A 19,630-nucleotide genomic window follows, 5' to 3' on the forward strand; every position below is an offset into this window, starting at 1 on the left:
CGACTTCTGCTCATCGAGGTAAGCACTTGCAGGAGGTTGTGCTGGATGGACAGAGACTTGTTGGATTTTGTGACTCGGGTGCTTTCCTCACACTGGCTGATCCCCGAGTGGTTCGGCCTGAGGCAATCCATAGAGGACCTGGGATTGTCATTGAACTGGCTGGTGGACAATGGAGGACTATTCCCACAGCCACTGTGGATCTGAGCTTTGGTTTTGGGGTCAGGCGATGTGTGGTTGGGGTGATGGGTGGTCTGCCTGCAGCTGTTCTCCTGGGCAATGATGTGGGAGAGCTACGATGCCAATTCGTGGCTGCATGAAGCCACATGTAAGTAACGCTCTGCCTGTGTGTACTTAACCAGTGACCTGTAGAGGTCCCTAGTACGTACACAAGTTGGGAGGGGGAGGGATTGTGAAGATGTAATTTACCCTCTCACTGTATATGCTGTACAGATTCCTATTTCAAGCTGGGTTCATTGTCTTATTTGAACTACTTCTGTGTACATTTCTATTGTTGTAGGTAATCACCCCCTAAAATGCAAGGTTATATCCTCTTGAGGCACTTCCATCCCTGGGAGTAGGGGGAGGTGGGCCTAGAGTACAACTAGTGTAAACTCTGCTTACCTGGGAGATTCAGTCAGAGTGAGCTGAAAATTGAAGGGAGCAGGAGCTCCAGCCTGTGTGGCTGTGGACACGGACGGAGCTAGGCCTGTGTGGCGGCCCGTGGGATTGTGTGGAACTCTTTGGACTACTGTAAGGACGATTGCTTTGTAATCCGGTCCGAGGATTGTCGGGAAGGGCCCCCGAATCTGTTTTACGTGGACTTATCGTGTGCTGTTCCAGTGTTCTTGTGAATAAACCTGTTGGATCGTTCCTCGGCCTGTTGTCTCTCCTTGCTCTGCTGTACACTCCGTCACATTACTATACTCCGTTTTGCTATTCCCGGGGGTCCACAGACCTGTGTTATAGTTTCACACAGGCCTGAACTCTCTTCAGTTTCCTGCTCTGCAGCTTACACAACACGCTCTGCCCCACCCAGGCCTTTACAAAGAGCTTTTACATGAGAACTGTGGACATGAGCCACCTGCATAACCCGGCCTGGAGGTTTCCGGACTGACCACTATGTAGGGCTCTAATATGTTTCTGTGCGCATTCTGGGAGATACGTACCGTCCGTCACATATCAATGGCCCCGCTATCTCACATACCCCCCACTCCGTTCAAACCCGAGGGGATGAACGGACGCACCCAAACAGGCCGCCCGAGACAGGGCATCGGCATTGCCCTGGGATGAACCGGCCCGATGTTCTACCGTAAAACTGAAATTCTGAAGGGACAGGAACCAGCGGGTGACCCGGGCATTCCGTTCCTTCGCATTTCTCATCCAGACGAGGGGCGCGTGGTCCGTTACCAACCGAAACTGTCGCCCGAGCAAATAATAGCGCAGGGACTCCAAGGCCCATTTAATAGCCAAGCACTCCTTCTCCACTACGCTATAATTCTTTTCTGCCGGGGTAATTTTCCGGCTCAAATAGGTAACCGGATGCTCAGTTCCGTTCACCTCTTGCGAGAGTACGGCACCCAGACCCACCTCGGAGCATCTGTTTGTACCAGGAAGGTGTTACCGAAATCGGGGCTAATGAGGACCGGTTGACCACACAAGGCAGTCTTCATGGACTGAAACGCTTCCTCAGCCTGAGGGGTCCAGCGTACCATAGCCGCCTTTTTCCCCTTCAGCAGATCGGTCAAAGCTGCTGTTCTCCCGGCAAAGTCCGGTATAAACCGCCGGTAATACCCGACAATGCCGAGGAACGCTCTCACCTGTTTAGTGGACACTGGTCTGGGCCACTTTTGGATGGCCTCTATTTTATTTACTTGAGGTTTGATCACCCCGCGGCCAATCACGTACCCCAAATAGCGGGCGTCCTCCTGACCAATTGCACATTTCTTTGGGTTTGCGGTCAACCCTGCCGCCCGCAGGGAGTTAACGACGGCCTGGACCTGGGACAAGTGGGTCTGCCAATCGGAACTGAAGATGATGATGTCGTCTAGATAGGCGGATGCGTACTTCTGATGGGGTTCCAACACTATGTCCATCAGTCTTTGGAAAGTAGCCGGGGCTCCATGTAATCCAAAAGGCAAGACAACATAGTGATAGAGCCCCTCTGGTGTAATAAAGGCCGTTTTTTCCTTGGCTGACTCTGTCAGCGGCACCTGCCAATAGGTGAGGTCAAGCGTCGTGAAATATTGAGCCTTTCCCAACCGTTCAATAAGTTCATCCACCCGGGGCATAGGGTAAAGGTCGAACTTGGAAACCTCATTCAATCTCCGGAAGTCATTGCAGAAACGTAGCGACCCGTCGGGTTTTGGAATCAGCACAATGGGACTAGCCCAGTCACTCTTTGATTCCTCGATCACCCCTAGGGTAAGCATCTGTTTCACCTCTGCTGCAATGGCTTGTCTCCGGGCCTAGGGCACCCGGTACGGTTTCATACGCACCTTTACCCGAGGCTCGGTGACAATGTCATGTTGGATAACCGAAGTATGGCCGGGTATCTCGGAAAACACATCCGAGCTCTGCTGTACCAACTTCCGAACCTCCCGACGCTGCAGTTTAGTGAGGGTGTCGCCTAAGTGTACACTCCCTTCTGTTCCCAGGATGGGTGGCACTACAGGTTGCCCCCAGGGCCCCACCGGTGTTACTCCCGTCACCATACAGTCACGGTCTTTCCAGGCTTTAAGCAAGTTAACATGATACAGTTGTTCCGGCTTCCTCCTCCCCGGCTGGTATATTCGGTAGTTCACCTCCCCCACCTTTTCCCGAACCTCATACGGCCCCTGCCATTTGGCCAACAGTTTACTCTCGGCCGTGGGCACCAAAACCAAGACCCGATCCCCTACATCAAAAGATCTGATGGTGGCTCGTGTGTTATAAGTGCGCCTTTGTGCCCCTTGTGCCCTTGTTAAATGTTCTTTTACAATAGGCAAAACCGCTGCGATGCGGTCCTGTATTAGAGCCACATGTTCAATCACACTTTTATATGGGGTGGGCTCCTGTTCCCATGTTTCCTTGGCTACGTCCAGCAAGCCCCTAGGGTGTCTGCCATAAAGCAACTCGAATGGCGAAAATCCCGTGGATGCCTGCGGCACCTCTCGGAGCGCAAACATAAGATAGGGCAACAGCATGTCCCAGTCCCTCCTGTCCTTGGCAACCACTTTTTTAAGCATGGACTTAAGGGTTTTGTTGCACCGCTCGACCAGCCCATCGGTTTGCGGATGGTACACCGATGTGCGCAGGTGCTTTATTTTCAACAGTTTACATAATTCTTTTGTCACCTTGGACATAAATGGGGTCCCCTGGTCAGTAAGGATCTCCTTTGGTAACCCAAGACGACAAAATATGGCAAATAACTCCCGAGCAATAAGCTTCGCGGAGGTATGGCGCAGCGGAATGGCCTCTGGATAGCGTGTGGCGTAATCCACAACCACCAATATGTGTTGGTGACCGCGTGCGGATTTTACCAGGGGCCCTACCAGATCCATTGCGATCCGTTCAAAAGGTTCCTCTATAATTGGAAGAGGCACCAATGGACTCCGGAAACTCGCAATGGGCGAGGTCAGTTGGCAGTCCGGGCAGGATTCACAGAATTTCCGTACATCTGCGTACACTCCTGGCCAAAAGAACCTCCGTAAAATACGCTCTTGTGTCTTGGTAGCCCCTAAGTGTCCCCCCAGGGGGTGTGTGTGAGCCATGTTAAGCACTGCCTGACGATGGGCTTGTGGCACGACCAGTTGTTCTACTATCTCTTCCCTGCTTTTGTCTATTCGGTAGAGTAAATCATTATAAACCGCCATGCGGGGAAAGACAACTTCTGCCCCTGGTTGTTGGGCCACCCCATTCACCTCTTTTACATTCTCCCACGCCTGGGAGAGAGTAGGATCCCTTAGCTGGGCCATCCCGAAGTCCTCCCGGGATGTTTCCAGCTCCGGGATCGCTACAGTCTCTTCACTTTGCCCTGCCAACACCTCTAGTGGACCCCTCTCAGGGTCTCCCCCTGTCCCAAGGTCGGCGATCCCTACAGCAGGTATCACCGACTCGGGATCATCGGGCTCCGCACCCAGATTCATTTTTGCCTGGGAAAAGGTACTATTTCTATCCCACAGGTACCAAAACAACGGAAAATCCCTTCCCATTACTACCCCATATGGTAGGGTTTTCACCACTCCTACCACATGCGTCACGTCCCCGCACGAAGTGGAGAGGCATACCTCTGCTGTTGGATATTTGCGGAGTTCACCATGTATACACACAATCCCAACCTCCCTCTCCGTGGACTCCGACCCCGAGATCAGCGACCCATGAACGAGGGTCACTATACTGCCTGAGTCCAAAAGGGCCTCTGCCCGATGTCCATTTACATACACATGACAGAGAGGAGGTTCAAGAATAGGGCGTGCAGCATATACCGTATTAGCATACATAGACATTCGGCGGGTGTACCCACAATCCATGGACTCCGTAAGCAACGGGCAATAAGCGGCGATATGGCCGGGCCCTTGACATCTCCAGCACTTCATAGCGGTGGTCCCACCAGTTTTTGTTACTATTCCTGGGGGAACTAGTCTTTTGCCGCTCTCAGTGTGGGTTGCCCCCTCAATATGGGCTTTGTTTTTGTTGTTCACCAGTGCCGTACGTGTCTCTCGGCCAGGGTCTTGTGGCCGCCGGGCTTGACGCACTGGGGCAGAGTCTCGTATAAAGTCCTGTGTGGCGGTATATCGCTCAACTAAACTCACCACCTGGTCCAGGTTACCCGGGTCTCATTGCCCCACCCAACGTTGAATAGCGACTGGCAAAGTCCGCACCAACCGGTCAACCACCACCCTTTCCACCATCTGGGCTGGAGACAACACCTCCGGCTGTAACCACTTTTTAACCAGTTGTAGTAAGTCATATGCCTGAGACCTGGCTGGACAGGTCTCCACATAGGCCCATGAAAACACTCGCTGAGCCCTCATGTAGGTATTGACCCCCAGACGTGCAAGGATCTCACCTTTCAATTTCTTGTAGTCCAGGGCATCCTCCCGGCTGAGGTCGAAGTAGGCTTTCTGGGCATCCCCTATCAGGAACGGAGCCACCACTTCCGCCCACTGGTCTGCCGGCAGTTTTTCCTGCTCCGCTGTGCGCTCAAAAACCATAAGAAAAACCTCCACGTCATCCTCCAGGCTTAGTTTCCGCAGGGCAGAACGAACCCTGTCCCGGGGCACCCGTCGGTCGGAGTCAGTTGCTGCCGGTGTCTCACGCAGAGCCGCAATCTGCTGCCGTAGCAATGCATTCGCCTCTTGTTGTTGTCGCTGGGTCTCCTGATGCTGCCGCCGGGATTCCTGATGCTGCCGCTGGGACTCCTGGTGCTGCTGCTGGAACAGACCCAATTGCTCCTGTTGCTTTTGCTGAATTGTTACCAACTGCCGCAGAAGCTCCTCCATGTTATTAGCCGGTTTATACTGTAGCGTAGCCGGCCTAATTATGGACATGCAGAGCCGTCACAGACTTCAGCTGGTGCAGCGGTGGGGTATGCCTCAATGCTCCATGCCCGCATTCTCCACCATAATGTAGCGGTGTGGGGGTCCCCCAGGACGACAATGAGGCAGTGACCCAAAACAGTCTGATCCAAACAGTTTTATTGTCCTTGCTGTACAGGAAATGTCATCCGGAACACAGCCGGGTTACTCACAGTCCATACGGTTCCCCGTCACCCAGGCACGGCTTGCCGTAGGAGACGGTCTTACTATACTCCGTTTTGCTATTCCCGGGGGTCCACAGACCTGTGTTATAGTTTCACACAGGCCTGAACTCTCTTCAGTTTCCTGCTCTGCAGCTTACACAACATGCTCTGCCCCACCCAGGCCTTTACAAAGAGCTTTTATATGAGAACTGTGGACATCAGCCACCTGCATAACCCGGCCTGGAGGTTTCCGGACTGACCACTATGTAGGGCTCTAATATGTTTCTGTGCGCATTCTGGGAGATATGTACCGTCCGTCACATATCAATGGCCCCGCTATCTCATACCCCTATACAGTGATTTGGAATTACACAGGGCCCAAGTTGATCAATACCTGTGGAAGGCTGCAGTTCCAGAGAATAGTAGTCATGCAGGGTCAAAACATTAATTGAGGAAGAGGAACAGAATGGGATGGCCAGGACTTAATCAGAAAACAAGCAGAGGTGAAATGCGGATCGGCCAACGAGGTACATAAACAGCAAGCAGGAAAAGTAGTCAGGAAACAAGCACACAAAATCATAAAACTGAACTGGGGGTAACAGTAACAAGAGGTTCATAGCTTTGTCTGGCAGTGGTCTGCAGACAGGAGGGGCCTAAAAAAGGGTGTGGTGTATTCCCATTGGTTGTAGCTGAATGATGGTACTTCATCTGTGAGATACCCACCACCTACATTGAGCCTGTGGTTCTGAATCTGTCAAGGTAACGCAGCCCAGTGGGTGAGCATAACCTGCATCCACCTGCGCCGCTGGCATCGACTCCTTTCCCATCATCAGCACTATGCACGAAAGGAACACGTTGTCACCTGGAGACCGGAGTACAAATTGATTGAGTGGACTACGTTGGTGACTTAAGAGCCGTGTGCGGCAATGATGCAAACCTGTCTGCGGCCCTTCGTCAGGGCAATGTGACACACGTGCCTTGTATGGCTCACGTGTTGAATCTGATTCTCCTTCAATTTTTAAAATACCATCTCGGCCTACATGGCCTTGTGCAGCGGGCACGCTGCTATGTGCTCACTTTCATCCTTCGCACCCAGCAGCTCAACAACTTTCATCGCTCCGGAAGTCTTAAGGTCTGGCGGTTAAACGCCTGAAATGCGATGTTCCGACATGCAGGAATTGGAATCTGCACATGTTGCAGCGTCTGTGGCAGCACCGCAGAGCCCTGCTGAAATACGGTATGACGTATGCGCCCTTCTACACAGTTTACAAATGTCGACGAAGATGTTTAGCACTGGCAATGCCATTCTCAGCGTGACGATTCTGGTCATCTACAAGATGGAGCCCACTGTAAGCATTATTCGGAGTCAGGTGTTGGTCCAAGAGGAAGGGGAGGAAGTACAGGAGGAGTCATATGCAGAAGGGATAATAAGATCTACAAGGTCCAGACGGTGAGCGGCACCTAGGCGGAAGTCAAGGGACGGTGGGGGAGAGGGATTAACAAGGGCGCATAGTATCAGCAAAAATTGTTGAGGAGGGTGCAGGAGCCCATGAAGAAATGGAGGACGAACTGGCGATGGGCATGGAAGACTCAGCAGATGAGTGAGAGCTTGCTCGGTTGTGCGAGGTTGTGGGGAGAGGGCAGAGGAAGGAGGCACATTCTCACCTCTCTGCCACCAACACACCAAGGACTTGGTCCTCCTGGATGCACAAGACACATGAGCGCCTTCTTGCTGCACTACCTACAACATGACCCTCGGATTGTACGAATTCGAAGTAATGCTAACTACTGGGTTGCCACACTGTTAGATCCCCGGTACAAGACAAAATTTGGCGAAATAATTCCTGCCATAGAAAGGGACGCACGTATACAGGAGTATCTGCAAAAGGCAGTACGCAATCTTAGATCTGCTTTTCCACTAAACACCAGTGCTGCACAGAGTGAATCTCAACGCTTTGTCATGGATAGGAGGAAATGGTCTTTTACTTGTCCACATCAGAGGGACCGTGGGCTGTCTGCTGTGCTGAGATGGCATTGAGTACGGTGTCCCTGCAGAGTTACACTTTTGGTCATATACAAAATGAGTTGAAAAAGGACAGATGCTGGTGGAAAGGGGAACAGGTGTGTTGGAAAGGGGAAAAAAGTTTTTGTCTGTGGGTTTGGTGGTTAAGCAAGAGTAACATTTGCTGAAGAAACACCATCTGTTACGGTGGGACTGGCAGATTTGGATAAGGTGGTATATACTATGTTACCGCTATATAACGAAAATTAATAAGAAAAGAAAGAGAAAGGTATATATCCCCATCAGCAGTCAGTGTCCACCGTGCTCCCAGATGGAAAAGGAGAGGTTGGCAACTGGAAGGTTAGGTGGAGGATACAGAGCTGTGTGGCTATGAAACTAATAGTAGCCTGAACCGAGTTAGACGCCACTCGTATCTGGAGACTGGGAGCCCTGTTAGCGTCACAGGGTCAACACGCCCACCCAGCCCAGGAACTCCCTGTTAACATCACAGGGGCCATTGAGTACGCTGACCGTGTGCATTGGGGCCACACCTGTGGACAGCAGGCGCATCAGCAGCAGCAGGCCTGTTAATGCCACTGGGCTGCACAAGCAGGACTGGTAGGACAGGAGCTGGTCTTAACCGTTCTGCGTTACCAACTGTGGTGGCAGCCTGCATCGACGCCCTATCCGTGCCTACCTCTGGCCTAAAGCCGCAATGGGTTAAACACATGGAGGTGTGCTCTTTCGGAGCATATTAGAAGACTGCGCACCTCCTTGTTGGCTCCAGACCGTTTTATAACCTGGGTCCGCCCCAAACCAGGGTGGACCACAATGCACCTCCTGGAGACAAAAGCAGAGTGACACGTCATGAGTGGCATAACTAGCGTCCTATTTGAAACCGCAACTTCAATAATGACCTCATGGCTGCCACGACACAACCACCTCACCAGTCATCGTCTGACCATCAATAATGAGGTGACAAGTCATAAGGGCGGACCTCTGCAAGCTATTTGGGAGTGGCCTGGCCACATCGTCAGGACACCTGATGCCCTGTGGTGTATATGGGCCCCCCACATCAGGGGCAGGGCCAAAGAGTTCATTACCGGACCTAGTCTCTGATGCAGTAAGTGCCTGAGCATGCTCAGTAGCATGAAATACAGTCTCTGAAAAAAGACTATCAGCTTTAGCATGATGTCTAGGCACAAAACAGGACTTAGACCCGGCACGGAGTGCAAGTACCTGTGCAAAGAGGCTTTTCGCACTAAGTGTGGGAGCATGCGCTGTATCCCAAAATGAAGACTTAGCCTCAGGAATGGCACAGTCAGGCTGAGCATACGCACTAGGTGAAACACTGTAGTTAGGCTGCGGCTGGGGTAAATCGGCACATGCATGCGCACTAGCTGCCTCTCCACACTTAGACGTGGAGGAGAAATTGCTCTTCGGGTGTGGACTTGGAGATGCTGTCTATGAACAGAAGGAAAAGCTAAAGGTGTGTGTTACAGCAAGGAGCCACCGCGGAAACACTTCGTTCAATTGTGAGGGGAGTCATTTTGGAGTTTGGTGAGGAGAACCGTAACGCCAGTGAGCAGCATCCTGTGCCACAGACCAACATTCTTACGGTGCTGTCTATACTGCTTACCGTGAGAGGAGCGTAAAGTCTGTATTTCTGGCAACTGGACATCACAGTACCCGGGTACGGTAGGCTGTGCCCAGACAATAATGCGGGCACGCAACACTTTGTTTTATTAGCAAAACACATATCTGTTCTGGGTAGGCCGACTATTTATAGACAATAAGACTTGCTGCCTCTGCACTGTCAAATTGTCACGTACACTTTAAATCATAGAGGGACAGCGACACATGTTTGCATTGATTGTTGCTTTTCAAGATGTTGCAGAGCTGTGTGGTTTGCATTCACACTGTTATCATCTGCCTTATCTGTGAGGCTTTAGCTAACAAGGGTATTCAGGGGGGGGGGGGGGTAATGTGTTTTGTCTATGTTTACGTAGATAACTGGGAAGCTCTTGTGATGCGCCACTGGTAAGTCGTGTTCGCACACACACACACACAAACACACAATTACTGCTACGCAGAGGGATTAGCAGGTAGTAGGCAACAGAATAGATTGTTCAATTATTTAAATTGTATGCATGGTTCTTATTGTTTGTTTTGGTAAAGTTAAACAATCATTTATCAACCCAACTGACTAGAGTCCTTTTCCTGTACCCTGGTTTTGCTGCATACTGGGGAGCCCATGCTGTACACGACTTAAAATGAAGCATAAGTCGCAATGTGAATTTCACTGTGCTACAATGCGGCCCAGCGTGCCTGTGCAACCACCGCCTGCCCCATCAAGTGCATCAAGTGCTCTTCATCCTCTGTGACTGGGGACAGCAGTCTCACATGGTTTTTCACACTGAACCTCCACCCCTTTACACGCAAGAGGGAGTGTGATTGGCAAGTCATCACTTGTTTTGGAAGTGGAAACAGATGGTATTGTTGAGCTGTCAGACATAGAGAAAACCAACATTGGATGCAGGCTACATTATATCCACACCTGCACCTTCGTCACAGATTGGCTGGACTACCTGCAGTTAATAATTGCATTCCAGAAATGGAAATGAGTGTAGAATGCACATGTGTTGTACCTTGCTTGGCAGCAAAGGAACACTAACTTAGTATTACAGACAATTTTAGGAAGGCAGAAAAAGAGTCAGCTCTTTGGGCAAATTAAATAGCGTGGCAAAAGTGGACAGGTGGGTACAGTGGCTGTGTTCTGTGGGTACCAGGACAGTAAAGGAAGCCTCACTTTCTATCCGTCCGAATGATCAAATGCAGCAAGGAATTCCCTGAGTTTGCTATAAAATTAGCGTAGCAAAATGTGCATGAGGGTGTCATGCAGAGGTGCTGCAAATAGATTTGCACCAGTGGGACACTAATGAAATACAACAGCCAGTTCTTGTATGCCACTAAATGGCAGCATTTTTTGCTATTATTATAGCTTATTAAAAACAGAGCAGGAGGGTGTCATGCTGAGATGCTAGAAATAGCTTGGCACCAGTGGGACAATAATGAAATACAACAGCCAGTTCTTGTATGCCACTAAATGGCAGCATTTTTTGCTATTATTATAGCTTATTACAAAAACAGAGCAGGAGGGTGTCATGCAGAGGTGCTAGAAATAGCTTGGCACCAGTGGGACAATAATGAAATACAACAGCCAGTTCTTGTATGCCACTAAATGGCAGCATTTTTTGCTATTATTATAGCTTATTAAAAACAGAGCAGGAGGGTGTCATGCAGAGGTGCTAGAAATAGCTTGGCACCAGTGGGACAATAATGAAATACAACAGCCAGTTCTTGTATGCCACTAAATGGCAGCATTTTTTGCTATTATTATAGCTTATTAAAAACAGAGCAGGAGGGTGTCATGCAGAGGTGCTAGAAATAGCTTGGCACCAGTGGGACAATAATGAAATACAACAGCCAGTTCTTGTATGCCACTAAATGGCAGCATTTTTTGCTATTATTATAGCTTATTAAAAACAGAGCAGGAGGGTGTCATGCAGAGGTGCTAGAAATAGCTTGGCACCAGTGGGACAATAATGAAATACAACAGCCAGTTCTTGTATGCCACTAAATGGCAGCATTTTTTGCTATTATTATATCTTATTAAAAACAGAGCAGGAGGGTGTCATGCAGAGGTGCTAGAAATAGCTTGGCACCAGTGGGACACTAATGAAATACAACAGCCAGTTATTGTATGCCACACAATGGCAGCTTTTTTTGCTATCATTATAGCTTATTAAAAACAGAGCAGGAGGGTGTCATGCAGAGGTGCTAGAAAAAGCTTGGCACCAGTGGGACAATAATGAAATACAACAGCCAGTTCTTGTATGCCACTAAATGGCAGCATTTTTTGTTATTATTATAGCTTATTAAAAACAGAGCAGGAGGGTGTCATGCAGAGGTGCTAGAAATAGCTTGGCACCAGTGGGGCACAAATGGAGTACAACAGCCACTTTTTGGATGCCACTAACGGGCAGCATTTTTTGCTATTATTATAGCTTATTAAAAACAGAGCAGGAGGGTGTCATGCAGAGGTGCTAGAAATAGCTTGGCACCAGTGGGGCACAAATGGAGTACAACAGCTACTTTTTGGATGCCACTAACTGGCAGCATTTTTTGCTATTATTATAGCTTATTAAAAACAGAGCAGGAGGGTGTCATGCCGAGGTGCAAGAAATAGCTTGGCACCAGTGGGGCACTAATGGAAGTCCAACAGCCACTTTTAGGATCCCACTAAGTTCACTCAGTGTTTGCTAGTATAATGGCTTAGTAAGAATGAGTTTGAGTGTGCAATGCAGGCAGACGTGCTGCAAATATCTTTGCACTAGTGGGACAATACAGAAGTCCAACAGCCACGTTTAGGATGCCACTAAGTTCACTCAGTGTTTGCTAGTATAATGGCTTAGTAACAATGAGTTTGAGTGTGCAATGCAGGCAGACGTGCTGCAAATATCTTTGCACTAGTGGGACAATACAGAAGTCCAACAGCCACGTTTAGGATGCCACTAAGTTCACTCAGTGTTTGCTAGTATAATGGCTTAGTAACAATGAGTTTGAGTGTGCAATGCAGGCAGACGTGCTGCAAATATCTTTGCACTAGTGGGACAATACAGAAGTCCAACAGCCACGTTTAGGATGCCACTAAGTTTACTCAGTGTTTGCTAGTATAATGGCTTAGTAACAATGAGTTTGAGTGTGCAATGCAGGCAGACGTGCTGCAAATATCTTTGCACTAGTGGGACAATACAGAAGTCCAATAGCCACGTTTAGGATGCCACTAAGTTCACTCAGTGTTTGCTAGTATAATGGCTTAGTAACAATGAGTTTGAGTGTGCAATGCAGGCAGACGTGCTGCAAATATCTTAGAACTAGTGGGACAATACAGATGTTCAACAGCCACGTTTAGGATGCCACTAAGTTCACTCAGTGTTTGCTAGTATAATGGCTTAGTAACAATGAGTTTGAGTGTGCAATGCAGGCAGACGTGCTGCAAATATCTTTGCACTAGTGGGACAATACAGAAGTCCAACAGCCACTTTTAAGATGCCACTAAGTTCACTCAGTGTTTGCTAGTATAATGGCTTAGTAACAATGAGCTTGAGTGTGCAAAGGGCAGGAGGGTACAGTGGCAGGGTTGTGGGTCTGGGTAGAGTACAGGAAGCCTGCCTTTCTATCCCTCTTAATGGGGAAATGCAGCGAGGAAATCCCTGACCTTAGCTACACAGACGCTGTCATCTTGTGTATCTGTTAAACTCTGTTTTCACGGCCCTGACTGTCACCTATGGCTCTGACCCTGCCAGTATTAGACCTTAAAAGGACTAATAGAAACTTCTATCCCTATTCTGTACAGCGCTGTGTATAGAGCGTACACAGCAGTATCGGAGATAGGAGCTGCGCCAGCGGTGACTGACACCAAGGACGCAGAAGGCAGATAATGGCGTGCTGGAGGAAAATGTTATAATGCAGGGACATGTGACATGGATATCCTATCACACATGCCGTTGTTTCTCTGGCTAAAAGTCCACTTAGCTGTGTGTGTGTCTGGGATTGGTGACATGCTGGCCCGCCCCACTACACGCGCGCGCTTAGGGAAGGAAGACAAGGGAAAAAAAAAATGGCGATCGCCATTATCCAAACAGCAGTGATCTGAATGCGCTGTTCCCGCACACTATACACTGAAATTTCATAATAGTGTGAGTCACAGAGTGACTTACACTATTACAGCAGAAAGCCAGCTAGTAATTAGCTGGTCTTTTTGCTGCTAGAACCGTTCTCGAACGTATCTAGAACTATCGAGCTTTAGCAAAAAGCTCGAGTTCTAGTTCGATCTAGAACAGCCCCCAAAATCACTCGAGCCGCGAACTGGAGAACCTCGAACCGCGAACCGCGCTCAACTCTAGTCAGGACTTCAGGCAGAAAACATCAAATCTCTAAGATGGCAAAAAAGTGTGCCACTTTTTTTGGACAAATCTCTGAATTTTTTTAACTCCTTAGATAAAAGTAAACCTATACATGTTTGGTGTCTACGAACTTGTATCGACCTGTGGCATCACACCAATACATTAGTTGTATCATATAGTGAACATGGTGAATAAAATATCCCAAAAACCATCATGCAATCGCACTTTTCTTCCGCACTTGGATTTTTTTTGCCGTTTTACAGTACACTATATGGTAAAACTCATAGTCTAATTTAAAAGTACAACTTTGGCCAGCAGAAAACAAGCCCTCATATGGCAACATTAACGGAAAAATAGAAAAGTAACGGCTCTTGGAAAAGGAGAGCAAATAAACCCCAAAAAACTTGTCCGGGGATGAAGGGGTTTTAATGGTGTCTCACAGCTATCACATCTTTTGGTATAGAAGTTAGTAGGAACTATTAAAACCCCTATAAAAGCTGAGGCAGGGAATACAACAGCTATTTTAGCGCATTACAGGTCATAGAGAGGACTTCAGACAGCTAAGAATTATAGATAGGGAAAGAAATGGTTAAAACAATAACTGACTACTACAAAAACAGTGTAGTGTACAAGTGCAGTGTTTAAGATAAAACATGTAAGTAATAGCATATGAAAAATAGATAAATACAGTGCACCACCAGATTATTAGGGATCAGCCCAAGGAATACCAGCACCACATGGCTATATACTGTAGTAGAGAAAAGAAGCATACCAAATAAAAGATCACCTTAAAATATGTAGTTTTTTATTATTTACGGTATATTGCAAAACAAAAAGGACCATATGCAATTAAAACAGCCAAAAGGCTACATGAACATCTAATGCCTGTTGTATAATATTGAAGTATGTAGTATGAGAATTATACAGTACTTTGAATCCATTATTATGGGGAGAGATTTATAAGAGAGGTAATAAAAGCAATAGACTAGGTGAGATTAATTAGTGATATACTCATACAGGGATTGGACCTTGTCCTGCTAACTGTGAAATGCACTTTTTCTTTATTCAATAAGTGAATTTCTTGTGCAATTCTCTTTGTGAAGGGGTGAATAATTATATTTTCATTTGTTTTGTTTTTTTTTTTAAATCAAAAGAATATTCCCAACAATTCACTCATTGAAATGTAACTATCCATATTACAATATGTGCGTGAAACACACATGATTTTTATTGTTGCACACTTGTGCAGGTTTGCTTGTTCGCGTTCTAAACAGAAAACCTGTTGCTGATCCTAAATAGGAATAATATTTAGATGGCTGGTTAAAATGCCATTCCTTCCTTTCTTTCAAATTGTCTCTCCAGGGATGAAGGAGACAAACTCTAGCACCACCTGTTGGAAGTAGCAATCCTAAAAGTCAAAACTTACCCCCTTAACAAGCCTTTTCATTTGACTAAGGATTTATGCCAGATCAGAGCCTCAATTTGCAGACACAGGGTTTTGGGGTGATTGCCCCTCGTCAGTGCAAAGTATGGGATCTGATCTGGCTGTATGTCAGGTCTCTGCAACGAGAAACGTTTCCCCTGAGACCTCACTAAAACTTCTCATACTGCCAGATAAGATCCCATACTTTGCACTGACGAGGGGCAATCAACCCGAAACTCTGTGTCTGCAAATTGGGGTTCTGATCTGGCATAAATCCTTAGTCAAATGAAAGGCTCATTAAAAGGTCATTTTTGACTTTTAGGATTGCTACTTCCAATAGGTGGTGCTAGAGTTTGTCTCCTTCATCCCTGGAGAGACAATTTGAATATTTCCCAGAGGGGCATTGCAGCTATAAGACCCCTCACTGGCAGCCAGACTGGTTTGTCAGGTCTCCACAAGGAGAAAAGATTTCCCATGAGACTTCCTTTCTTTCCAAACAGCAAACCTATTGTTACACTCAAAAAAGTAAGACTTGTTAACAATCTATAGGGTCTTAACTTTTCAAACAAAAAATTATTACGATTCCCCAAATAGCGATAATCTTTGGACATTCTTGAGAATACAGATTTTTGTAAAATATGAGTATAATTAAATTCCACTTAAACAAATGAGCCCAACTCTACCCAGGACTATTGAGGAGCTAGAGTCCAACATAAGTCAAAAATGGGACAACATTCCTCTCCCAAAACTCCAACAATTGACCTCACTTTCCAGATGTTTCCAGACTTTCTAAAAATATGAGAGGACAAAACACAGTGGTAGACATATCCCTGTCCAAAAATTTTTTTGAACTTGAAAAAAATATTTAATATCTTCTATGTTATGTTGTGATCGAAATATATCCATAAGAGAGTTCCAAATTATTGCATTCTTGTTTCCTGTACATTTTATATGGCATGCCAACTTTTTGGGAATTGGTTTTATAGCTTTATACAATAACATGCTGCTTTTCTGCAAAATGTTAGTGACTGATTTAATGCAGAAAAGTAAGAAGCTGATCTCCCTCTAGTGGTTGGAAAATTCTATAACATGTATATTCATTTCTTTATATATATAACTTAATAATTTTATTGAATCAATTTAATTCCCTATATTTAGAAGATTTGAAGATAGGCATCATAAAAACAAAGCAACAATTACGAAGAAGATACAGATGTGTCCATCTTGACTTTTCAACAAATCCTGTTAAGTACTTTAATTTCTCAATGTCCATATTCATTACGTTATTGTGATCACAGTGACATGCTAGAAAAACATCTTCAGTGCTGGAGAGGAGAATGCAGCGATGTCGCCAAAAAGGAGAAAAATTGTTGATTCAATAAAAAAAAAGTGTTTTACTTCATAGGTCAACGCGTTTCAGGGATCGAGTCCCCTTCTTCAGGACCAAAAAAAGGAAAAATCAATAATATAACATATAATATGCTACAAAAACATTAACAGGTTGTAACTCCCAACACATTGGCTACTCATAGACACATATAACATGGTCATCTGCCAAAGGTCCCCCCAAAAAAACAGACAAAAGGAAAGACCCAATTTTTTTTTATTTGGTTTAATTTTTTAAAATTTAATAAACTTGCTAATTTTTAGACACTGAAAATATAAAGCTTACATTTTTCAAATGTATCAAACTATCTCATACTGTGTGATAAATTTGGTGCATTTAGACTGTCAAGTTTAGACCTATTACTTAGCTTACTTTGCAATTTTAGCTCATATCTGGCATCTCAAACTTTGTCCACTTTGAATAAAGCTATACTTTCTTTATAGATTCCTGCCCCTTGATGAGCAATTCAGATAAAGGGTAAAAAAACCTTAATATATGAAGCTCAAGACATATATGTGCATATGTAGCATAAATGTACATTTTTTTGCTTCTTTTTGCTTTTTATTTGCATATGCTTTGCAGAGGTCCACACCAAAATACACAAAAACAATCTTCTCTGATTATCGCAGCATTTTTTATATTTTTTATGCGATTTTTTTTGTCCTGAGTTTTTACCTTTATTACATGTGGGTTTTTTTGCAGTTTTGAAGCAGTGTTCTTTATAGTTTTTTGTTGTTTGTTTTTACTACGGAAAAGCATTGATTATGCTCTTAATACATCTACCTGTTTTACATGCATTGTAATCCGTAGAGTCCTAATGAGAAAAAACACACTAAAAAATGCCCATTTGACCCTCATATTTAAATGCACAGTGGGCATAAGTCTTCACACCCACTTTGCTTAAATGCAGTAGATTTTCTGAACTAAAAAGTATGCAGCAGAAAAAATACTGTATTTACGTTGCAGTGAATCCGTTTTTTGGTAAAAAAAAATTTGAGCCTGACTTTTGTTTTTTTCTCCACTCTTTCTAGTAAATCTGCCCCATTGATTAATTATTTGGCACAAAGTTTGGAATCTACAGAGTATAGCTGCAGAAAACTGTCATTATTTAACCTGAGATTTTCAGACATCTACGAGCAAGCGGTAGAACCCATTATATTCTGATGTATTAGAAAACTGAAAAAAAAAATCTGCTGCATAGGATCATAATTTCCAAAAAATTGGGCACAAGATGGTGAGACACTGACAACTACTTTTGGGGTTGCAAGATTACCACACAATGTTATACTTTTTATACTTTTGTATTTTACCAAAAGTTTGAAAAAATAATATATAAAATGCTATGTACTTACTTTTCCAGCAGTTGCCATTTGTCCTTCTTTGCACAATCCTTACTTACAAAAGACAACGTTTGATTAACAGTGTGTACCTTTGAGGAAAGTTACTTATTAAACTACGCATATTGCTGACCTAAAAATGGCAAAATGCCTAGAACTCCTCCAAGATAAAAAAAAACTAAGACATGCCAATAAACTGTTGCAAATGAGTAAGCAAAAGAAGCTAGTGACTTCTAGTATTATCTATTAAAGGGAACCTGTCACCAGATTTGTTCCTATTAAACTAAAAGAATCACCTTCTGGAGCTCCTGGGCTGCATTCTATGAAGGTGCACCTTGGTCCTGACTCCCCTTCCAGACCCCAAAAATAACTTTCTAAAAGTTTGCCGTTAAGTATGCTAATTGCCTGTGTTGGCCAGATGGGCGAGCTCATTTTCTACTCCTTTCCTCCCTCCTGCCGCTAATCGCCGTCCTCCTTTCTTGATTGACAAGATGACGCCCTCCGTCATCCTCCTCGTCGCATTTTCAAATCTCATGCCTGTGCAGTTAGGTCGGCTCGCGCAGGCGCAGTTCGCTCTGCCATATCGTGGGCAGAGCAGAAAACAGCTGCCTTTGCTTGCGCCGGTGAGCTAAATGCGCAGGCGCGAAATTATGGCCGGGTACGAGCATGGCGCTGGTGAGGTCATGGCGCTACAAAACTGCCGATTCTGAGAAGCACTGTGGTGGTGGAAAGCTTGCAACTCGATCTCCTCTAGTTCATCTACGTCTTCTCCCTCATCTGATAGGTGAGGCATCCTGGATAACGCATCCACATTGGCATTCTTGTGACCAGCCAAATACTTGATGGTGAAATCATAGTTCACTAGTCGAGCCACCCAGCATTGTTCCAATGCAGCTAACTTTTATGTATCCAGATGGGTCAGGGGGTCGTTGTCTGTGAAGATGGTGAACTCTGCAGCTGCCAGATAATATTTAAACCGTTCGGTAACAGCCCAGACCAAGGCCAGGAATTCCAGCTTGAAGTAGCCGTAGTTTTCAGGCTTCCTCTCTGTAGGACAAAAAACACCAAAAAACTGAGCTGTGACAAATGTTCAATAAACATGCAACATTACAAGCATGTGAATTGCAGCCTCAAGACTAGAAAAAAACCAAGGAGAAAATTGTAGAACAAATACCCTGACTATAAATAAATAAATTGCAAGTGCTTAATAAACAGGGTACTTAGCATATACATTTTTGCAAAAAGGTAAGAAGCTGTCTCACCTCGTCACGGTGTACCCATCTGAGACAGTCCCTAACCTACTAAAGTTAAAAACATATTCTGTACCTGACTAGTGTCATGTCAAAACTTCAATATGGATGGTAAAGTGGTTAGCTGGGTCCCAGATTAAATACACAGCAAAAAGTGAGAAGCAGGTAATTGTTCAGCCTCAGTATCAGGAGGGCTGCACCCCCAACTTGCATTAAAGCAAGATAACAGACAAAAAACACCAAAAAACTGAGCTGTGACAAATGTTCAATAAACATGCAACATTACAAGCATGTGAATTGCAGCCTCAAGACTAGAAAAAAACCAAGGAGAAAATTGTAGAAAAAATACCCTGACTATAAATAAATAAATTGCAAGTGCTTAATAAACAGGGTACTTAGTATATACATTTTTGCAAAAAGGTAAGAAGCTGTCTCACCTCGTCACGGTGTACCCATCTGAGACAGTCCCTAACCTACTAAAGTTAAAAACATATTCTGTACCTGACTAGTGTCATGTCAAAACTTCAATATGGATGGTAAAGT

At 45.6% G+C, this 19,630-nt stretch overlaps 1 protein-coding gene across 1 annotated transcript in view; it reads right to left on the bottom strand.

The window, feature by feature from the left end:
• LOC142291938 (alcohol dehydrogenase 1-like) overlaps positions 1-17,951 on the bottom strand; it is a 143,984-nt gene extending 126,033 nt beyond the window's left edge. The window contains exon 1 of the mRNA XM_075336911.1: positions 17,853-17,951. Coding sequence (XP_075193026.1) covers positions 17,853-17,870 — 18 coding nt within the window. The 5' untranslated portion in view covers positions 17,871-17,951. The remainder of the gene's footprint in view (positions 1-17,852) is intronic.
• Between the last annotated feature and the right edge of the window lie 1,679 nt (positions 17,952-19,630).

The sequence above is a fragment of the Anomaloglossus baeobatrachus genome, chromosome 1, assembly GCF_048569485.1.
Source record: "Anomaloglossus baeobatrachus isolate aAnoBae1 chromosome 1, aAnoBae1.hap1, whole genome shotgun sequence".
NCBI lineage: Eukaryota > Metazoa > Chordata > Amphibia > Anura > Aromobatidae > Anomaloglossus > Anomaloglossus baeobatrachus.